Genomic DNA, 21,440 nt, shown 5'->3' on the forward strand with positions numbered 1-21,440 from the left:
GGAGAGAGGGGAGAGGGGAGAGAGAGTAGAGAGAGGAGAGAGGAGAGGGTAGAGGGGAGAGGGGAAAGAGAAGGGAGAGAGAGTGGAGAGGGGAGAGAGGAGAGAAAGGGGAGAGGGAAGAGGGGAGAGGAGAGAGAGGAGAGAGGGGAAAGAGAGGAGAGAAAGGGGAGAGGAGAGAACCGCTCAGCACTGTGCAGCCTGTCTGCGCACAGCCAGCCCCTTCTTTGAGCAGTCCCCATCAACACAACTGTACCCCTGTACCCCCTGTACCCCCTACACCTCCTGTACCTCCTGTACCCACTATACTGACTGACCCCCTGTACCCCCTACACCTCCTGCATCCCTGTACCTCCTGTACCCACTATACTGACTGACCCCCTGTACCCCCTACACCTCCTGTACCCACTATACTGACTGACCCCCTGTACCCAGTGTACTGACTGTACCCCTGTACCCACTATACTGACTGACCCCTGTACCCAGTGGACTGACTGTACCCCTGTACCCCTTTACCCACTATACTGACTGACCCCCTGTACCCAGTGTACTGACTGTACTCCTGTACCCACTATACTGCCTGACCCCTGTACCCCCTACACCTCCTGCATCCCTGTACCCACTATACTGACTGACCCCCTGTACCCCCTACACCTCCTGCATCCCTGTACCCACTATACTGACTGACCCCTGTACCCAGTGGACTGACTGTACCCCTGTACCCCTGTACCCAGTGGACTGTGTCCTGAGATGGTTCAGGACAGGCGGCAGTTCCCCCGGAAACCCAGCATTGGATAGAGCTGTTAGACGATGGAAGAGATGTGAATAAACAGGTCACGTTGACTGTCTGTAAGGCCCGGCACTGTGAAGCACAGCTGGGAGACGCACCCAGTGTTCAGGGCTGTGCTCAGTTCTTGTGCGTGAGCCCGCAGCGAGCCCGTCGCTCCGGCGCTTTGCGAGCGACCTGGTCCCGACGTCAGCGACGGGCCCGGTACTTCTCCCGGCGGCAGGTGTGCGGGGCGGAGCCGTCGGCCTCCCAGCCCGGTAGGGGATCCGAGCGACGCGGTGCCGACAGACACTGCCGACGTGCCGGCGTGAGCACCCGCACACTGATCCGCGGGGAGAGGGAGAGAGTCAGCCAGAGCGGGCAGCCCGCCGTGTCCAGACAGCGCGCAGAGCCCGACAGCAGCCCGACCATGACTGCGCCACGAGCGCCGAGCCCCCCGGACAGCCTGCTCGGTGAGTGCCCGCCGGAGCACGAGGCGGTCAGGGGGTCCGGGGGTCCGGGGGTCAGTACAGTGCTAGGGCTGTATTTCGCTGGGCTGGGGGAACAGCCCTGCGCGACCAACACAATCGCGTCAAGAAGGAAAAATAAGAATGACGAATTCGTTTAAATGTAAATTTAAAACAAGACGGTCCTTTTTAGCTTGTTATTTTTTATTCTAGGCAGAGTCATAACTAACGGTAAAAATGGGAAGAGCGTTTTTTTTCGGGAAGTTCGTAATGCAGAACGTTTAAACGGTCGATTCGCGCTTCTTAACGTAGTTCGTAAAAAGCAACTGTTCAAGAGCCAGAGACACGAGTCTGCGTGCAGCCCCGGGGATTTGGACAGGTCTGTCGCTGCCGTCTCGGGGGGACTCGCCGGAGCGCCCAGCCCGGAGGCTCGCTGGGGCTTGTGACCCGGGGCGAGGGTGCGGGACCTGTCAGCCGCTGGGTAGAGACGCTGCGCTTATCCGCTCGCGTGAATTAAAGTCTTCAGCGCCGCAGGTGGGAAAGCGGGCGTGCGGTACACACTGACGCACGGCCGTGGTGCTGAATGAACCAGGTCTTGCGCAGGACGGGCTCCTCCGGGGACATGCGCGCTGGGTCCCGGGCGCCGCTGCGCTCGTGCGGAACGGCATGTTCCGCGAGACGGGGCAGCTCGCGGTTCTGCCCTCTGCGGGCGCTGCGGCTGGGACGTGAGACGTGTTTGTGAACCGTAATCAGCCCGGCGCGGGAGGTCTTCTCATGAGCCTGTAATAAGCGTGTCCACACGCTGGTCTCTCGCCTGGAGAGTTTGTGCCGAGTGCAGGGGAGCTGGGGGTAGGAATACTGGGGTCCGGGAGAGGAAGGACTGTGGACTCAAGGAGGCGCAGTGGACACACAGACACACAGCAGACACAGAGTGGACACACAGACACAGCAGATGCATGGACACACAGTGGACACACAGTGGACACACAGCAGACACAAGGACACACAGGCACACATCAGACACAAGGACACACAGGCACACAGCAGACACAAGGACACACTGGACACACAGTAGACACAAGGAGCCACAGTGGACACACACACAGCAGACACAAGGCACATACAGTGGACACAAGGAAGCATAGTGGACACAATGGACACACAGTGGACTCAAGGTTCACATAGCAGACACAAGGAAGAATTGTGGACACAAGCACACACAGTGGACTCAAGAGACACATAGAGGACACAAACACGTGCGCTCCATGAAGTGGGGGTAATCTGGGGTTCGGTGCTGACTTTTGCATGAGGCTTGCTGTCAATGACAGCTGCTCCTGTATTAAGATGCCTTTGACAGCTGTCTATCTCTTTGCGTGACTGAAAATGTGATTGTTTGGGAACAGGGTTGGGGGCAAGGGGTGAGAGACAGTCCTGGAGTCTCCTCTGTCCAGTGTCCAGTCAGTCCCTTGGAGGCTCAGATGATCTGTCCAGTGTCCAGCCGGTTTGTTAGGATCTCGGGGTGACCTGTCCAGTCAGACTGCTGATGGCTCAGGGTGATACAGTATGTCCAGTGTTCAGTCTGCTGGGGGCTCAGTGTGATCTGTCTAGTGTCCAGTCAGTCTGCTGGACTGACACTATCACTGGAGTCATCCGTATCCTGTCTCCCTGCAGTCCTCTGTTCCTACACTCCTGTCTGTAGTCTGTCTGGAGTCAGATACAGGCGGATGGAGGCGGGGCAGAGCGGTGGCTCTGTGGCTCAGGATCTGCGCCTGTGGCCGGAAGATTGCTGGTTCAAATCCCGCGGCTGGCAGAGGAATCCTACTCCGTTGGGCCCCTGAGCAAGGCCCTTATCTCCAGCTGCTCCAGGGGTGCCGTATAAATGGCTGACCCTGCGCTCTGACCCCAAGCTCACCCTGTCTGTGTGTCTCATGGAGAGCAAGCTGGGGTCTAATACAAGAAATTGTACATGGCCAATAAAGTGATCCAGATCTTATGTGGAGTCAGTTCTGTGAAATCTCTGTTGTGATGTGTCGTTGCTGAGGGCACTGTGTGCACGTGAGGATCCGCTCGTGGCTCTGCCTGGACAGAGAGAGGAGGGAGAGCTGGGGGGGCTGATGGGCAGTTAGCTGATCTCTTACATAAGCAGCTGTCAGGCCGCGCTAGTCTGGGGCCGCCTGCCGGCTGTCTTTGTGTGAGACTGACAGTGCCGTGCTGAGCCCTGAGCTGTGCTGGGACTCCCCCTGCTGTGTGTCTGATCGGCTGCAGGCTCGTGGGAGGAGCTGCAGGCGTGCGAGGCAGGTGTGGAGGGGCCGGCGCGCACCCACTCCTCCCTCCTGCAGGGAGAGCTGGAGAGCATCCTGCTGGAGGCCCAGCTGGAATCCGAGAGGGGCAGCCGGACGGACAGGTCAGTGCAACCGGAAGGGGTAATCAGCAGCCACTGATCAATAACCAATTACTATCAATCAGCATCTCTTCAGGAAGAACAGTGTGCCTGCACTCACTTATAACCGATGATCGATAACCCATATCAATCTGTATCAATCAGCTACCATGCGTACACCTTGGAGTACAATTAAATCCTTACTAATCACTGATTAATAATCTGTTGTCAGCATTAGTTGACGTTAACATAATATGAATTAATCCAATAGACGCAGGGTGATGTGTCAGTACTTATTAACCAATTACATTACGGATTATTCTGATTATTGATTGATGACCCAATCTGCCATGGTCAGACATTAGTAATCACTGAATTTTTATCTTTGTGCAATGATCTATAGTAATTTTACTTCATTATTTGTATAATGTAAATACACACTGGCATCACATTAGAAATCCACAATCATAATCAATTACTAATCATTATTTGTCAGTTCATCCAACCAATCACCCTAAGTTTTCAGAAATCATTATTGATTTATCATCATCAGCAATTAGCAATACACAACAGTTTTTCACTAACAATGTTGGTCACCAGATTAACAAAAATAATTTACTGCTCTGGAATCAGTACAGTAAAGGACAACCAATAGATTCATACACTGACAGGCTGGAGGAACTGAGTCTCTTTAGTCTGAAGGGAGTGTCCCACACTGACAGGCTGGAGGAACTGAGTCTCTTTAGTCTGAAGGGAGTGTCCCACACTGGCAGGCTGAAGGAACTGAGTCTCTTTAGTCTGAAGGGAGTGTCCCACACTGACAGACTGGAGGAACTGAGTCTCTTTAGTCTGACTCATACACTGACAGGCTGTATGTGTGTAACCCTCAGCTCCCAACTTCCTTTTCTCACAGCCCTCCTCAGGTTCTGAGCCCCAGGAATAGAGCCTCCCCCAGGACTGAGAGTGAACCAGGCAACAGCACCGAGCATCCCACAGTACAGGTACTGTAGACACTGTATACACCCCACAGTACAGATACTGTACACACTGTGTGTCAGTCGGAGGAGTGGCAGTAACAGTGTCTCTCTCCCTGTGTGTCAGTCGGAGGAGTGGCAGTAACAGTGCTCTCTCCCTGCGTGTCAGTCGGAGGAGTGGCAGTAACAGTGTCTCTCTCCCTGTGTGTCAGTCGGAGGAGTGGCAGTAACAGTGCTCTCTCCCTGTGTGTCAGTCGGAGGAGTGGCAGTAACAGTGTCTCTCTCCCTGTGTGTCAGTCGGAGGAGTGGCAGTAACAGTGCTATCTCCCTGTGTGTCAATCGGATTAGTGGCAGTAACAGTGTCTCTCTCCCTGTGTGTCAGTCGGAGGAGTGGCAGTAACAGTGCTCTCTCCCTGTGTGTCAGTCGGATTAGTGGCAGTAACAGTGTCTCTCTCCCTGTGTGTCAGTCGGAGGAGTGGCAGTGTCCGAATACTGATGTTGACAGATCCGGAAGTTCACAGTGGGTGTGGGACTGGGCCAGTCGACCCGAGAATCTTCCACCAAAGTAAGAACGCCACACCATCCCCTGTTTGTCACCGTGGCACCCCACTGTACCCCTCAACACCCACGCTTCAGGCCCGACTCCGAATCCTGTCCTCACCTCTCCTGGAGCTGCATTGGCAGACAGTTAACAGAACATTACATGTGTGAATGTTAATACTGTATAGCCACTTGGAGCGAGTAGAAGACACCCCTGGGATCTCACCAGCCTGTCCCTCTCTGGTCTCTCTGTCAGGGAGTTCCTGTTCCAGCACCCCAAGCAGACGGGATCTCTGAGTGAGAGGAAGAGGAGTTTCTTCTCCTCTGACCTTCTCTTCCTCTTCATCCCCTCCATACTGGCCTCACATCTGCTGACACTGGGCCTGGGGTAAGAGCGCTCTGACACCATGTCCCCGCAGGGGGCGCTGTTCACACCTCGCCTCACTCGACAGTTCTCAAATGAATCACTGTACATCCCTCCGCCCTCAACGTGCAGTATGGTGTCACGGGCCTGCTGTCCTGAACTGAACCACTTCCGAATACTCTGAGGAACAAGACTGCACTAAAAACACGCAGGGAAAGTGATCCTTACGTGAACTGCAGCTTCAAGAAAGTCTTTAAGCTGCACTGAAATCAAGCCATGAAATCAGTAGGCATGCAGTACTAGAGCTTCTGTACTGCGAACCAGAGAGAAGAAACGCCTTTTGGCTCTTGAGCCTTTCTCACACCCCTGAAGATGGTTCAGCTGCCAAAATGTCTTTCTTTCTACTCTCCAGCTTGGGACTCACTGTTTACCTGCTCCTAGTGTGTGATACATGAGCTGTAGTTGGATGTCGGTGTCCCTGATGGAGCCATCTCTCTCCCCTAGGATCTACATTGGCAAGCGTCTGGCCGCCTCCTCTGCGGGCGCGCTGTGAGCCGGCGGACAGCTCTGGGCAGCGGACCCCTGTGTGTCGTCCTGTCTGCCCTCCACCCTGGGCTATGTGCCCCTCCCCAGTGTGGGGGTGCTGGGCTTGTATCAGCGCTGTCACTGTCCAAACAGCCCCTCCCCTCCCTCGTGCCCTGCCAGTGTCCTGTAGCCCCGCCCTGTTTGGACATGTAGGTTTTTAAGGATAGCAGCCCCCTCTCCCCAGGGAGGGAGCAGTACAGACACGACAGCCCTGGGGTGGGGGGCTCGTTTTACAATGGCGGGGCTTGGAGTGCGAAAGAGAGTGGGCGGTCATCAGTCCTGGTGTCAAGGAGCCCAGAGACCTCCTCCATCCCCAGGGCTGCTCTGAGCCAGACCCTGCTGCCCCCCCAGTGGCACTGGCTGGCGTGCGGAGGATCACACTGGACAGCCACCACTGACCGCCCCTGAAGCGCCAGTCTGTCACAGTCTGCACTCAGTCCTTAACAGAAGTCATTAAGGTCTTGAGAGCTCAAGGATGCTCAGAGCTTTGTCCTAGATGACCTGCCAATCACTTAATTTAACAAGTCACCTGTTTGACTGGTCACAGATAAAATGGCCTAGGTTTGTAGAAGCACATGATTTAGCACTCGGCTGCAGAGCACGCTGGCCTGCTGCTCCCCATCGCCGGGCGGCTTTGGAACCAGGGCTCACGATTTCTGCAAAGCAGACGGACTGCTGCAGCCATAACTACAGAACTGTTAGACTTCAGACACGTCCTGCTCGGGGCCCAGCGCACGCAGGAGCTCATGAGGACAGCAGTAGGGTGCACGGCTTTACTGTGGGGTCACTCTTAAAGAGATGCTCGCAAATCCAGTTCCCTCTGCTGTGGCCTCTGTGCTCTCTGCCCACCTGCCCTGGCGCACTGTGAAAATCCTCTTCATACACACTTTTAATCCCAAGTGAAAATGTGCTCTCTAACCCTTCACAAATACTACTCAAATGATCTGTCACTCTACAGTGCAGCTATTTGCAAACGGAGGAGTGCTGTTCCTACCGGCCTGCCTCCAACACCAGTCGGGGTCCAGCAGCCTGAACATCCCGGGATCTCGCTCAGCCCATTCCCGAAGGAATTGGGTATCTGCATGGACAGCGTGGCCTGTGTAGCCTGCAGCACTCCTCCAGCTGCACAGACCCGAGAGAAACACTCATTTCATGTCTCAGCCCAAAGCCCTTCCATTGTCTAAGCGTTTCCCACGGCCGTCTCCGAGACACCCTGCGTCACCCTGTGCTGTTCTTCTGTTGGTGTATTACTAAAAATAAACTACCCTCCAGCCTAATATTCCTCTCTGTCATCCATCTTTAAACTATTTTATTAACAAAGACAACCAGAGAACAAGAAGAACAGGAGTTCGGCCCATACCGTGTGCAGAGACCCCAGGGGCTGCATCAGACCCGCGAGATAACATTCACAGGGGTATCACACACAGACACACCTCACACAAGCGAGCTGCTTGCATCGTGTGCATCCTCTCGGCAGGACAGCCCAGAGGTCAGGAGCTGCGTGTGCCGAGAAAGGCTCCCCCACGGTGGAAGAGACATGATGTCTTGAGTATAACCTACAAGAAGTGCTCTAAAGGGACATTACTGCACTCCAGCATAGTCTTATGCCAACTTGCTACAGTAGGCGACTTATCCGAGATCCATAGAAAAGAAAAAAGCTCTTTTTTTTTCCTTACGCAGATTGTCAGTACAGTGCAAAGCCTTTTCTTGGTATTATTAGATATATAGCTACCTTGAAGGTCAAGTAAGGGAGATGCAACACTACCTCTCCCTCACACAATAGAAGAACTGAAACACATCAAGATTGTGATAAAATTTCAAGCACTTTTATTAGATCTTAACAGTATCTTGCTTAGAAAGGCCATTTGGCATTTTATTTATATATTTATATATATATTTCAAAATTTGATTAACAAAAACACTAGAAAACAAAAAAATAGGATTTTTTTTTCAAAAGACAATAATAAAAAAATGGAGCAAAAACAAAAAACACATCTCTGATACAATTCAAAATGGTCCCGATACATTATTCTGTAGGTTTCTTTCAGAACGGAAAAAAGGCAGCAAACGTAGGAATCCAATATAAATACCCCCGGACACAGCTGCCCGGGCTGCCCCTCCACTCCTCCGGAATGGCCCCACGCCCCAGCCAGCCCAGCACAGACCTGGCAGGGCCGGAATGGCACTGGGACAGTCCTGGAATTGGGCCCTGCAGGAAACTGGAATGACAGAACTGGGAATGTGGGACCCCTCCCCACTGGTCCTGGTCACATGAGGCGCTGCTGCAGAATGGGCTTGGTTTCACAGAGAACTCCAACTGGGCCCAGCTGGGCCGCAGGAACTGGTCTGGAACTGGCCTGATGGGACTTGGCGCCAGGGACAGGCCGAGTTAAAACCACAATCACATCTCCCGTCTCTTCCAAACCAGCACTCACCTGAACGCAGCTGTGGGTCGTGAATCCCTTCTCCATCACAAACACAAACCATGTTAACAAGTGGGGCTGAGACAGCAGTCGACCCCTCCTCCTCCCCAGAAACAGACAGAAAGCAGGACCGTGCTCCCAAGGCTGGCCTGAGCAGGGTGCTGGGCCACACCTTGAGATGGCTGTCCTTGGAAGCACCGACAGCCTGAAGACCTGCGTGATTCCTGCAGCTACCAGACTCTCGACTGGACTCCCCTTTCTCTCCGGGAGAACCTGCTCAGAACCAGGGCTCTGCGCACCGTCAATGTACTGACAGAGGAGCACAATTACTCCACACTCATCGCTGTCCATTCATCACTGCCCACTTAACAGCACTGTCCGCAGTCATCACTGTCCACAGTCATCACTGTCCACAGTCATCACTGTACACAGTCATCACTGCCCACTCAACAGCACTGTCCACAGTCATCACTGCCCACTCAACAGCACTGTCCACAGTCATCACTGCCCACTCAACAGCACTGTCTAACTGAGCAGCTCTGACCTGCAGTCTTTGCCTACGACTGGGCTACAGTCAGCATGACTCCCCACAGACCCACGCTGTCACAGACACTACAGACCTACCAACAGCCCTAACGCACCCCTCTACAACCTCACACCACCCTCGTCCTCACAAAGCCTCCACCTGTACCTGAACTCAACAAACACGAGAGCTGCAGCTCACACGAACATGAATGCGAGTACAATGAGACACACACCACAGAGGTCTGACCCACGACAGGCTCCAGACCGCAGGACGCCTGTGCAAGCTGTGACGATGAAGCAGTTTAACACTATTTTGACCAGACATCTGAGGGTAAAGGTAATATAGTAACAGGCTGGTTCAGAAAAGCCACTGGATTAAGAAAGCAAGAGCACAGAAGTCTGTACAACAATGATTACTGTGCCATGCTCCCAGGGGCTCACAGAGACAGGCACTCACTAGCTCCCCAAGGCCTGGTCTTAATACCCCCCTCCCTCCCGAGACCTGGCCTTAATACCCCTCCCCCCTCTCCTGAGACCAGGTCTTAATACTCCTCCTCTCTCCCATGACCTGGGCTTAATACCCCTCCCTCTCTCCTAGCCCTGGGCTTAATACCCCTCCCTCTCTCCTGGCTCTGGGCTTAATACCCCCTTGGTTAGCGCAGGGTGAGGCGCTGACAGTCGACCTGACTGGCTCCTGAGCTCAGTCTGACCTCGAACAGCGGAACAGTAAAGAACATGTGGAAAAGCTCATGTATTGGGGGTCCTGTTCAAGGACTGGTTAGAAATCAGAGTCCCTGAACCTCAGTGCTTGTCTGTAGGGGTCCTGCAGACTCAGGACAATCTTTCAAAAGGAGAATTTCCAAAGCTAGACTCGCCTGAAGCGTGATTTGTGTAAACTTGTATCTTTAAAAAGTCCCACGGTCAAGCCTGGCAGTAATAAACAAGATTAATCAATAAACGTGTTCTGCCAACACTGGGTGGCATGGTGACGCACAGCCAGACTCAGCTGGGTTCCAGTGAGCTGGAGAGCCTGTCTGTGTGGAGTCTGCATGTTCAGGTATCCTTGTTCTTTCCCTCCTCCGTGAGGAGCAGGAGCAAGGGGTTTCTGGGGGTCCCTAGCTGGGGGGAACCAGCCGTGTGTCTGGCGAGCTGATGGACTTGCAGCTGGCAGAGCCCCCCAGCGCCACACCCCGTCCAGCCCTGAGCTCCAGACCGGCACCAACAACCCCAAACGACTTGTACTAAAACTCATTAAAAACCCATAATACTATCTGGAAAGAAGGTGAGCACCTCCACTGGCTCCGTCTGGGGTCCCTGTGAGCTGCTGCCAGTCCGAGCAGCAGTGGCGCCTGTGCGTGTGGGCGTGTCCGCGCAGGCTGCCCCTCCCACACTCCACACAGAACAGCTGAGACAGCGCACAGCGTCTGCGATGGGAGGCTCTGCTTCCACACTGTCACCCCCAGCCTACATTTTCACGGTTTCATCCTTAGCTGAACAGCCTGGGCTGTGACTCCGCTCACAGGCGCTTGGCAATTTAAGAGCCAGGGTGCCCACCGTGATGCCCCCGCAACGTCACACTGAGGGCACAGACTCCGCGCTGGGTAACTGCACTGGTCCAGGGTACACAGGGGTGCAGCACAGCAGAGCAGGGGCAGGGCAACACCTCCCTGGTAAACACTCTACTGTGGCTACAGCTGCTCCTGGAGCGGGCTGCACCTGCGCAGGCACAGCTAGGAGCTGCTCCAGGAGCAGGCTGCTCAGGGCTGCAGCTGCGCATTCACAGCTGAGAGCTGCTCCAGTAGCAGGCTGCACCTGCGCAGGCACAGCTGGGAGCTGCTCCAGTAGCAGGCTGCACCTGCGCAGGCACAGCTGAGAGCTGCTCCAGTAGCAGGCTGCACCTGCGCAGGCACAGCTGAGAGCTGCTCCAGGAGCAGGCTGCACCTGCGCAGGCACAGCTGGGAGCTGCTCCAGGAGCAGGCTGCTCAGGGCAAGAGCTCCGATCAGCCCCCATGTCCCCGAGCCGCCCTCCCAGCAGCCCAGGTCTGCACATCGCAGTGCGAGAGCAGGGAAGAGCCCCTCACTCCCCCTTCAGACTCGCAACAAAGCCTCTGTAATATATATCTGTATAGAACAACACTATGCTACATAGAAAATCTCCACCTAATATCGAAGACTAACTGTACCAGCCTCTAAAACCGAAAGGGGGAGTATGTACACAGGGCTGAGGGTGTATTAACAAGTACAATATTACAAAATCTTCAAGAAGGCATCTCTGATACTCTGGGGCACAGGGCCTCCCTGTCCCTGCCAGTCTCTCTGCCAGTCCGAGCTGCAGCACTTGCGCCCGGCTCTACTTGAAGTTGGCGTAGTCGGAGAAGGCGTCGATGTACTCCTGGACCACCTTGTAACAGAACTCGTACTGCTCCTGCGGGGGAAACGGAAATGGGACACGTATCACAACACTGGCGCCCCCTGGTGGCCATCGGCCGCAACAGCAACAATACACTCCTGCCTCCGATAATCTGCCAATGAGATGGAGAGCAGGGGGAAGAGACAGCAGATGGATGAGAGACAGGGAGAGACGACGAGGGCCGTGGTTTACCAGTGTCTGCACCATGTGTGGTCTCTGTAGCCTCAGGCTCTTCACTGTCTGAAACACGTCCAGGATGCCCTCGGCCTTCACCCGTTCCAGCACTGTGCTCAGGGCACAGAAAGTGCCAGTGCGCCCAGCGCCCGCACTGCGGAGGAGACAGCAGACCAGTGAGAGATGGGAAACACAGGGGGCAGAAGAGATCTGCAGTACTTCCGACAGACTGAGAGTGGTCAGTATCGACAGTGAGGGTCAGTGCAGAGCTACAGAGACCTGCAGCGCACAGTGAGGGTCAGTGCAGAGCTATACAGACCTGCAGCGCACAGTGAGGGTCAGTGCAGAGCTATAGAGACCTGCAGCGCACAGTGAGGGTCAGTGCAGAGCTATACAGACCTGCAGTGCACAGTGAGGGTCAGTGCAGAGCTATAGAGACCTGCAGCGCACAGTGAGGGTCAGTGCAGAGCTATAGAGACCTGCAGCGCACAGTGAGGGTCAGTGCAGAGCTATAGAGACCTGCAGCGCACAGTGAGGGTCAGTGCAGAGCTATAGAGACCTGCAGCGCACAGTGAGGGTCAGTGCAGAGCTATAGAGACCTGCAGCGCACAGTGAGGGTCAGTGCAGAGCTATAGAGACCTGCAGCGCACAGTGAGGGTCAGTGCAGAGCTATAGAGACCTGCAGCGCACAGTGAGGGTCAGTGCAGAGCTGTACAGACCTGCAGCGCACAGTGAGGGTCAGTGCAGAGCTATAGAGACCTGCAGCGCACAGTGAGGGTCAGTGCAGAGCTATAGAGACCTGCAGCGCACAGTGAGGGTCAGTGCAGAGCTATAGAGACCTGCAGCGCACAGTGAGGGTCAGTGCAGAGCTATAGAGACCTGCAGCGCAGAGCTATACAGACCTGCAGTGCAGAGCTATAGAGACCTGCAGCGCACAGTGAGGGTCAGTGCAGAGCTGTACAGACCTGCAGCGCACAGTGAGGGTCAGTGCAGAGCTGTACAGACCTGCAGCGCACAGTGAGGGCCAGCGCAGAGCTATAGAGACCTGCAGCGCACAGTGAGGGTCAGTGCAGAGCTATAGAGACCTGCAGCGCACAGTGAGGGTCAGTGCAGAGCTATAGAGACCTGCAGCGCACAGTGAGGGTCAGTGCAGAGCTATAGAGACCTGCAGCGCACAGTGAGGGTCAGTGCAGAGCTATAGAGACCTGCAGCGCACAGTGAGGGTCAGTGCAGAGCTGTACAGACCTGCAGCGCAGAGCTATACAGACCTGCAGTGCACAGTGAAGGGATGGTTGCCAGACTGCTGCTGCTGCTTCTGCACCGCTGCGATCAGGTTGATCATTCCTTTTCCATCTCCTGGGATGCCCACCTCTGGCCAGCCATGGAAATGGAACTGACGCACCTGCCTGGACTTGTTCTCCTGGATGGGCGGGGGGGAAGAGAATTCAGATCTCAGAGTGAACCAGAGAAAATAAGAAATCCCAAGCACAAAAATCAGCATCTCTGTAACAACAGTAAAACTACAGTATGTACTCTGTGTGGAGTGAGTGTGTTGTGTGTGCTCTGTGTGGAGTGAGTGTGTTGTGTGAGTGTGTGCTCTGTGTGGAGTGAGTGTGTTGTGTGCGCTCTGTGTGGAGTGAGTGTGTTGTGTGCGCTCTGTGTGGAGTGAGTGTGTTGTGTGCGCTCTGTGTGGAGTGAGTGTGTTGTGTGCGCTCTGTGTGGAGTGTGTTGTGTGAGTGTGTGCTCTGTGTGGAGTGAGTGTGTTGTGTGTACTCTGTGTGGAGTGAGTGTGTTGTGTGCACTCTGTGTGGAGTGAGTGTGTTGTGTGCACTCTGTGTGGAGTGAGTGTGTTGTGTGCACTCTGTGTGGAGTGAGTGTGTTGTGTGTACTCTGTGTGGAGTGAGTGTGTTGTGTGCACTCTGTGTGGAGTGAGTGTGTCGTGTGCACTCTGTGTGGAGTGAGTTTGTCGTGTGTACTCTGTGTGGAGTGAGTTTGTCGTGTGTACTCTGTGTGGAGTGTGTTGTGTGAGTTTGTCGTGTGTACTCTGTGTGGAGTGTGTTGTGTGAGTGTGTGCTCTGTGTGGAGTGTGTTGTGTGAGTGTGTGCTCTGTGTGGAGTGAGTGTGTTGTGTGTGCTCTGTGTGGAGTGAGTGTGTTGTGTGTGCTCTGTGTGGAGTGAGTGTGTTGTGTGCGCTCTGTGTGGAGTGAGTGTGTTGTGTGTACGCTGTGTGGAGTGAGTGTGTTGTGTGAGTGTGTGCTCTGTGTGGAGTGAGTGTGTTGTGTGCGCTCTGTGTGGAGTGAGTGTGTTGTGTGCGCTCTGTGTGGAGTGAGTGTGTTGTGTGTACTCTGTGTGGAGTGAGTGTGTTGTGTGCGCTCTGTGTGGAGTGAGTGTGTCGTGTGCGCTCTGTGTGGAGTGTGTCGTGTGCGCTCTGTGTGGAGTGAGTGTGTCGTGTGCGCTCTGTGTGGAGTGAGTTTGTCGTGTGCGCTCTGTGTGGAGTGAGTGTGTCGTGTGCGCTCTGTGTGGAGTGAGTGTGTCGTGTGCGCTCTGTGTGGAGTGAGTGTGTCGTGTGTACTCTGTGTGGAGTGTGTTGTGTGAGTGTGTGCTCTGTGTGGAGTGTGTTGTGTGAGTGTGTGCTCTGTGTGGAGTGTGTTGTGTGAGTGTGTGCTCTGTGTGGAGTGAGTGTGTTGTGTGTGCTCTGTGTGGAGTGAGTGTGTTGTGTGTACTCTGTGTGGATTGAGTTTGTCGTGTGCGCTCTGTGTGGAGTGAGTGTGTCGTGTGCGCTCTGTGTGGAGTGAGTGTGTCGTGTGCGCTCTGTGTGGAGTGAGTTTGTCGTGTGCGCTCTGTGTGGAGTGAGTGTGTCGTGTGCGCTCTGTGTGGAGTGAGTGTGTCGTGTGCGCTCTGTGTGGAGTGAGTGTGTCGTGTGTACTCTGTGTGGAGTGAGTTTGTCGTGTGTACTGTGTGTGGAGTGTGTTGTGTGAGTGTGTGCTCTGTGTGGAGTGTGTTGTGTGAGTGTGTGCTCTGTGTGGAGTGTGTTGTGTGAGTGTGTGCTCTGTGTGGAGTGAGTGTGTTGTGTGTGCTCTGTGTGGAGTGAGTGTGTTGTGTGTGCTCTGTGTGGAGTGAGTGTGTTGTGTGCGCTCTGTGTGGAGTGAGTGTGTTGTGTGTGCTCTGTGTGGAGTGAGTGTGTTGTGTGAGTGTGTGCTCTGTGCAGAGTGCATACTGACCCTGTTGTTGGTGACCAGCAGGTCCCTCACAGTGTAGCTCTCGCACTCCTCCTCTCTCTTCAGCTCAATGGCCACGTCTCCGCAGTGCAGGACCCCATCGCTGGGCCAGTACTGGGCACACTTCTCCTGTGGGGGCGAGGCAGGGAGGCAGGGGGGCAGTCAGCTCCCCTGAGCTGAGCAGGGCCACGTACGCAGCCAGAACCACACAGAGCACAGAGCTCTTCTCCCTCCTCCCTCCTCTCACCTGGCCTCTCTCCTCCAGCTCGGTCAGCATGACAATGGAGCAGCTCTTCCACTCCCAGATCATCCTCCAGAAGTCCTCGATGGTGTGCTGCAGAGGGCCCTGGCTGGCGATGTACGAGTCCTTCTGCCTGTACCCCTGAGCGGCAGAGAGGGAAGGACAGGGGCTTGAGGTTTTCTGGGGCTCATGTCCGTGGCGGTGTGCGGTAATCAGTTTGTGAGGGGGTCAGTCTAGAGGCCTGCTCCAGAGCGGCACTGTTTGGGGAATCAGTATCTCGGGGTGTCAGAATGGGGGGTCACTCACATCGATGAAGGAGGCATTAACGTAGTCCGTGTTCTCCTCGCCCCTCTTCACTGGGATGATGACTCTGTTAAACTCGTCTGCGGAGACAGAGAGGCCTGTGAATTTGGTTTCTTCAGACACAGCGAAACAGCGTCCGGAGGTCACGAGGAACAACGTGGAAATTCCTGGAACACTGCTGTAGCTGCCTGTGTTGCAGAAACTGATACTCTGGTTAATCCTTGGACTGATCAGCTAGTAAAAACTACATGAGCTCAATGGGCGTTCTGATGTTAGGCACTGCCACACCTCCCTTCCCGTCATCACAACGGCACGTTTCAATCAGCACATTTAATTCTGCAAAACTGTACTTATGGAGGTTGTCTCATCCGCGCCACCAACACAACTGTCCCAAGTCTCTCCCACTGCCCCACGTTCCTCTAACTGTCCCAAGTCCCTCCCTGCTGCTACTCCACCAATAGAACTGCCCCCACCCCCTCCCTTCTGCTAATCCACCAATAAAACTGCCCCCAGCCCCTCCCTTCTGCTACTCCACCAATATAACTGCCCCCAGCCCCTCCCTTCTGCTACTCCACCAATAGAACTGCCCCCACCCCCTCTAGCTGCCCCCAGCCCCTCCCTTCTGCTACTCCACCAATAAAACTGCCCCCAGCCCCTCCCTTCTGCTACTCCACCAATAGAACTGCCCCCACCCCCTCTAGCTGCCCCCAGCCCCTCCCTTCTGCTACTCCACCAATAGAGCTGCCCCCAGCCCCTTCAGCTGCCCCCGGTCCCCCCCTGCTGCCCCCGGCCCCTCCTGCTCACAGGGAATGATCTGCAGGACCCGGTTCTTCTTCATGTTGGCTGGCAGGTTCCCGGTTCTCATCTTGTCGTTCTGGATCTTGATGGAGGTCAGTTTCTGCAGGAAGAGGGGAGAGAGCTCACAGCTGACTCTCGCACAGGAGCTCTGAGGGGGCCGGAGACAGACACGCAGGGCTGAGTGTCTGATGCACTTTCCCCAGGAGAGCCAGGATTTAAACCCACAACCTCTGAGCTCCGACTGCTCCTCCACACTCCCACCAGGTAAGAAACTCCCTCTTTAGGGCTCTGGTTTAAAGGCGCACATTTCCAGAGCAGTCTGACGGCATGCACAGATGGCTGGGAAAACAAATCAGCAGGACAACAGCCAGACTCCTTTGAGGCTGCTCCAGGTTCCTGACCACATGAAGAAAAGTCTGATGTGCTTCATCGTTATAGCCTGTGAGCTGGCAGCTGCCAACACCTGGATCACCCTAACCCTAACCCTGACCCCTGACCTTGAACTCCGCCTCCAGCCCGTTGCAGCTGACCCCAGGTGTGTGGGAGTAGAGTTTGGCCAGGTGCGTCTCCAGGGAGGTGACCTCCAGCTCCGTGTCGCCGTACAGGTAGTGCTCCAGGAGGGCTTGGTAGATGAAGACGTACTGCATCTGTGTGAGAGCAGGAGAGAGCGCCCCTGTGAGACCGAGCCTCGCGCCCGCGGGAGGACGGGCCCAGGCCACAGTGGACTCACGTCTGTCTGCACCATCTGGCAGCGCTGCGCCCGGATCCGCGTCACGAAGCCGAACACGTCCACCTTGCGCTCCGCCCCCATCATGTCCAGCATGGCGTCGATCACGATGAACGTCCCGGTGCGGCCAACGCCCGCGCTGAGGACACAGGCAGAGGGCACAGCATCACGGCACGGCTCTGCAGGGCCTGACACAGACTGACCACGCCAGCAAGAGCAAAGCCAGCAGGGACACAGACAGAGACCTGCCTGTATCCACACACACAGCCCTGCAGTCAGGAGAGTGTGACACACACACACAGCCCTGCAGTGACACACACACACACAAACACCCACACAGCCCCGCAGAAAAGAGAGTGTGATACACACACACAGCCCTGCAGTGACACACACAAACACACACACAGCCCCGCAGAAAAGAGAGTGTGATATACACACACACACAGCCCTGCAGCCAGGAGAGTGTGACACACACACACACAGCCCCGCAGCCAGGAAAGTGTGACACACACACACACAGCCCTGCAGCCAGGAAAGTGTGACACACACACACACAGCAGTGCAGCCAGGAAAGTGTGACACACACACACACAGCCCTGCAGCCAGGAAAGTGTGACACACACACACACAGCCCTGCAGCCAGGGAAGTGTGAGACACACACACACAGCCCTGCAGCCAGGGTAGTGTGAGACACACACACACAGCCTTGCAGCCAGGGTAGTGTGACACACACACACACAGCCCTGCAGCCAGGGAAGTGTGACACACACACACACACAGCCCCGCAGCCAGGGAAGTGTGACACACACACACACAGCCCCGCAGCCAGGAAAGTGTGACACACACACACACAGCCCTGCAGCCAGGAAAGTGTGACACACACACACACAGCCCTGCAGCCAGGAAAGTGTGACACACACACACACAGCCCCGCAGCCAGGAAAGTGTGACACACACACACAGCCCCGCAGCCAGGGAAGTGTGACACACACACACAGCCCCGCAGCCAGGAAAGTGTGACACACACACACACAGCCCCGCAGCCAGGAGAGTGTGACACACACACACACAGCCCCGCAGCCAGGAGAGTGTGACACACACACACACAGCCCCGCAGCCAGGAGAGTGTGACACACACACACACACAGCCCCGCAGCCAGGAGAGTGTGACACACACACACACAGCCCCGCAGCCAGGAGAGTGTGACACACACACACACAGCCCCGCAGCCAGGAGAGTGTGACACACACACACACAGCCCCGCAGCCAGGAGAGTGTGACACACACACACACAGCCCCGCAGTGACCAGAGTGTGACACACACACACACAGCCCCGCAGTGACCAGAGTGTGACACACACACACACAGCCCCGCAGTGACCAGAGTGTGACACACACACACACAGCCCTGCAGTGACTAGAGTGTGACACACACACACAGCCCCGCAGTGACTAGAGTGTGACACACACACACACAGCCCTGCAGCCAGGAGAGTGTGACACACACACACACAGCCCTGCAGCCAGGAAAGTGTGACACACACACACACAGCCCCGCAGTGACTAGAGTGTGACACACACACACACAGCCCCGCAGTGACCAGAGTGTGACACACACACACACAGCCCTGCAGCCAGGGAAGTGTGACACACACACACACAGCCCTGCAGCCAGGAGAGTGTGACACACACACACACAGCCAGGAGAGTGTGACACACACACACACACAGCCAGGAGAGTGTGACACACACACACACAGCCCCACAGCCAGGAGAGTGTGACACACACACACACAGCCCCGCAGCCAGGAGAGTGTGACACACACACACAGCCCCGCAGCCAGGGAAGTGTGACACACACACACAGCCCCGCAGCCAGGAAAGTGTGACACACACACACAGCCCCGCAGCCAGGAAAGTGTGACACACACACACACAGCCCTGCAGCCAGGAGAGTGTGACACACACACACACACAGCCAGGAGAATGTGACACACACACACACAGCCCTGCAGCCAGGAGAGTGTGACACACACACACACAGCCCCGCAGCCAGGAGAGTGTGACACACACACACACAGCCCCGCGGTGACCAGAGTGTGACACACACACACACAGCCCCGCGGTGACCAGAGTGTGACACACACACACACAGCCCCGCGGTGACCAGAGTGTGACACACACACACACAGCCCCGCGGTGACCAGAGTGTGACACATACACACACACACAGCCCCACGGTGACCAGAGTGTGACACACACACACACAGCCCCACGGTGACCAGAGTGTGACACACACACACACAGCTCCACGGTGACCAGAGTGTGACACACACACACACACACAGCCCCGCGGTGACCAGAGTGTGACACACACACACACACAGCCCCGCAGTGACCAGAGTGTGACACACACAGACAGACCTGCAGTGACCAGAGTGTGACACACACAGACAGACCTGCAGTGCACCACGATGGGCCCAGCATACTGGGGGTTGCAGGTCTTGACCTTCTTGAGAAACTTGAGCATGCCTATCGGAGTGAAGGGGACCCCGAAGTCCGGCCAGCTGGTGAAGTGGAACTGAGTGACCAGGCGCTGGGGTTTCTTGCCCGACACGTCACCCACCTGACAGGAGGGGAGAGGAGATCGAGAGCTGATTCTTCATGCAGGAGCAACTTGGGCAGTGAGGAGCAGCCTCACAAGGCGAATCTGGGAATTACAGTACCTGCTGGATGCAGAACTTCCGGATGGTATAATCCACCAGGACCATCATATCCTCCACGGACACACGGATATTACCATAGGTCCAGCAGCCCTGGTCTGGCCAATACTGTGCACATTTACACTGTGGAGAGAGAGAGACTGGAGGCAATGAACAGCAAGGAGGGAGGGAGGAGTCGAAGTTGAGCCCCTATCAGGACATCTTCCTTCCTCCCCCAAAACTCCCCACTCCCTCCTCCGAAAACCTCCCTGTGCTCTGCTCCCATCCTCACACTCCTTCCTCCAGACACCTCCCTGATCTGTGTTCCCATCCTCACACTCCCTCCTCCAGACACCTCCCTGATCTGTGCTCCCATCCTCAAACTCCCTCCTCCAAACACCTCCCTGCGCTCGGCTCCCATCTTCACACTCCCTCCTCCAGACACCTCCCTGATGTGCTCCTATCCTCAAACTTCCTCCTCCAAACACCTCCCTGCGCTCGGCTCCCATCCTCACACTCCCTCCTCCAGACACCTCCCTGATGTGCTCCTATCCTCACACTCCTTCCTCCAGACACCTCCCTGCGCTCTGCTCCCATCCTCACACTCCCTCCTCCGAACACCTCCCTGATCTGTGCTGCCGTCCTCAAACTCCAACTACTGGATTCCTATAGTTTTAGTTAATGCGCAAGCAAAATAAATAAGGTTAATAATTAATAACATATAAGTTGTCCATTGCAGACAATTTCTGCATTACTTCACATTAAATGTGATTAATGGAGTGAAATGATCTGCATTAATTTTAACAATGAACCATGTTAGTCGTGTGAGTTTTATTTTTAAGAACTTGTTGTTAAAAGCACAGGAGAAGCTAAGCCGATGGTCCAGTCCAACACCTGCTCTCTCCTCCTCGGTAAAGAGACGCCTGTGTGTGACGTGTGCCCAGGCCCTCCAGAGCCAGTGGCAGACGCAGTGTCTGCCCGTGGGGATGTTTCAGGAAGTGCAGGTGTCCAGAACACCTGATGTGGGCGATGAGCTCCAGTCTTGCCCGGGGCTGACCCCAGCAGTGCTCACTATCTGGAGCACCCCTGTGTTTTGGGGTGCGCAGCAGGCAGGGACGCTGGGGGGTCAGGCTCGGGGTATGATGACCCTCCCTCACCTCTTTGCGCTCCTTCAGGTTGGTCACCATGACGATGGTAGCAGTGTTCTGTTCCCAAATCATCCTCCAGAAGTCATTGACGGTCTCCTCCTTCGGGCCTGGGACACAGTAGAGACAGAGGGACATGGGAGGGACAGGGAGACACGGGAGGGACACAGTAGGGAAACAGAGACACGGGAGGGACAGAGGGAGAAACTGAGTGCTTGACCAATTCCGTCACCTTTCAGGATCTTTACAGGAGCGATGAGGAAAGAGGCTGCAGGCTGGGAGGCCCTTCCTGTCCAGCCCGCAGATGAGTGTGCGGCGGTGTGTCTGTGAGACTCTAACAGGGCGATTACCTTGAGCCGCGATGAACTTGTTCTTCTCCTGGTAACCCTAAAAACAGACACATAGATGAGACTCCTCCATCTCTCCTCATCTAGCCTCACCCTCTCCCCACCTCCCCTCCCTCCGATGCTCCATCTCTCCGAGCACCCCGCCCGCCAACGCCGCTGTCTTCAGCAGTCCAGGTGAGTCATACCCCTTCACTGCCGGCCCCGGCCCTGCAGCTGCAGACTCTCACTCACATTGATGTAGGAGGCGTTGATGAAGTCCGAGTCTGGGACGCCCTCTAGCGGTGCGAGGTGGACCCGCGAGTGGTCATCTGCGGCAGGGAGACAGTATGAGCGCACAGGGCAGGACACCGGGA

The 21,440-nt window shown here is 55.5% G+C and overlaps 2 protein-coding genes across 5 annotated transcripts in view; one reads left to right on the forward strand and one right to left on the reverse strand.

The window, feature by feature from the left end:
* The first annotated feature begins 759 nt into the window (after positions 1-759).
* On the forward strand, positions 760-7,350 carry LOC102698806 (BCL2/adenovirus E1B 19 kDa protein-interacting protein 3). Its single transcript, XM_015360042.2, has 6 exons — positions 760-1,236; positions 3,496-3,634; positions 4,524-4,611; positions 5,052-5,149; positions 5,381-5,512; positions 5,993-7,350. Exons 1-6 carry the CDS (start codon positions 1,194-1,196, stop codon positions 6,039-6,041), a joined length of 549 nt encoding a protein of 182 aa, XP_015215528.1. The 5' UTR covers positions 760-1,193; the 3' UTR covers positions 6,042-7,350.
* A 534-nt stretch (positions 7,351-7,884) lies between these two features.
* The window catches only part of ptpra (protein tyrosine phosphatase receptor type A), a 36,096-nt gene continuing 22,540 nt past the window's right edge, over positions 7,885-21,440 (reverse strand). For 2 of the 4 annotated variants that reach the window (XM_069187589.1, XM_069187587.1), the window contains 14 exons: positions 21,319-21,395; positions 21,091-21,127; positions 20,753-20,850; positions 19,620-19,739; positions 19,353-19,519; positions 16,895-17,030; positions 16,662-16,811; positions 16,171-16,264; positions 15,370-15,446; positions 15,070-15,204; positions 14,826-14,951; positions 12,874-13,025; positions 11,624-11,759; positions 7,885-11,446 (listed from right to left, as the gene is read on the reverse strand). In XM_069187589.1, coding sequence (XP_069043690.1) covers positions 11,372-11,446; positions 11,624-11,759; positions 12,874-13,025; positions 14,826-14,951; positions 15,070-15,204; positions 15,370-15,446; positions 16,171-16,264; positions 16,662-16,811; positions 16,895-17,030; positions 19,353-19,519; positions 19,620-19,739; positions 20,753-20,850; positions 21,091-21,127; positions 21,319-21,395 — 1,580 coding nt within the window. In that variant the 3' untranslated portion in view covers positions 7,885-11,371. The remainder of the gene's footprint in view (positions 11,447-11,623; positions 11,760-12,873; positions 13,026-14,825; positions 14,952-15,069; positions 15,205-15,369; positions 15,447-16,170; positions 16,265-16,661; positions 16,812-16,894; positions 17,031-19,352; positions 19,520-19,619; positions 19,740-20,752; positions 20,851-21,090; positions 21,128-21,318; positions 21,396-21,440) is intronic. The other 2 variants (XM_069187588.1, XM_069187586.1) reach the window with 1 other exon arrangement.

This window comes from Lepisosteus oculatus, chromosome 3, assembly GCF_040954835.1.
Source record: "Lepisosteus oculatus isolate fLepOcu1 chromosome 3, fLepOcu1.hap2, whole genome shotgun sequence".
NCBI lineage: Eukaryota > Metazoa > Chordata > Actinopteri > Semionotiformes > Lepisosteidae > Lepisosteus > Lepisosteus oculatus.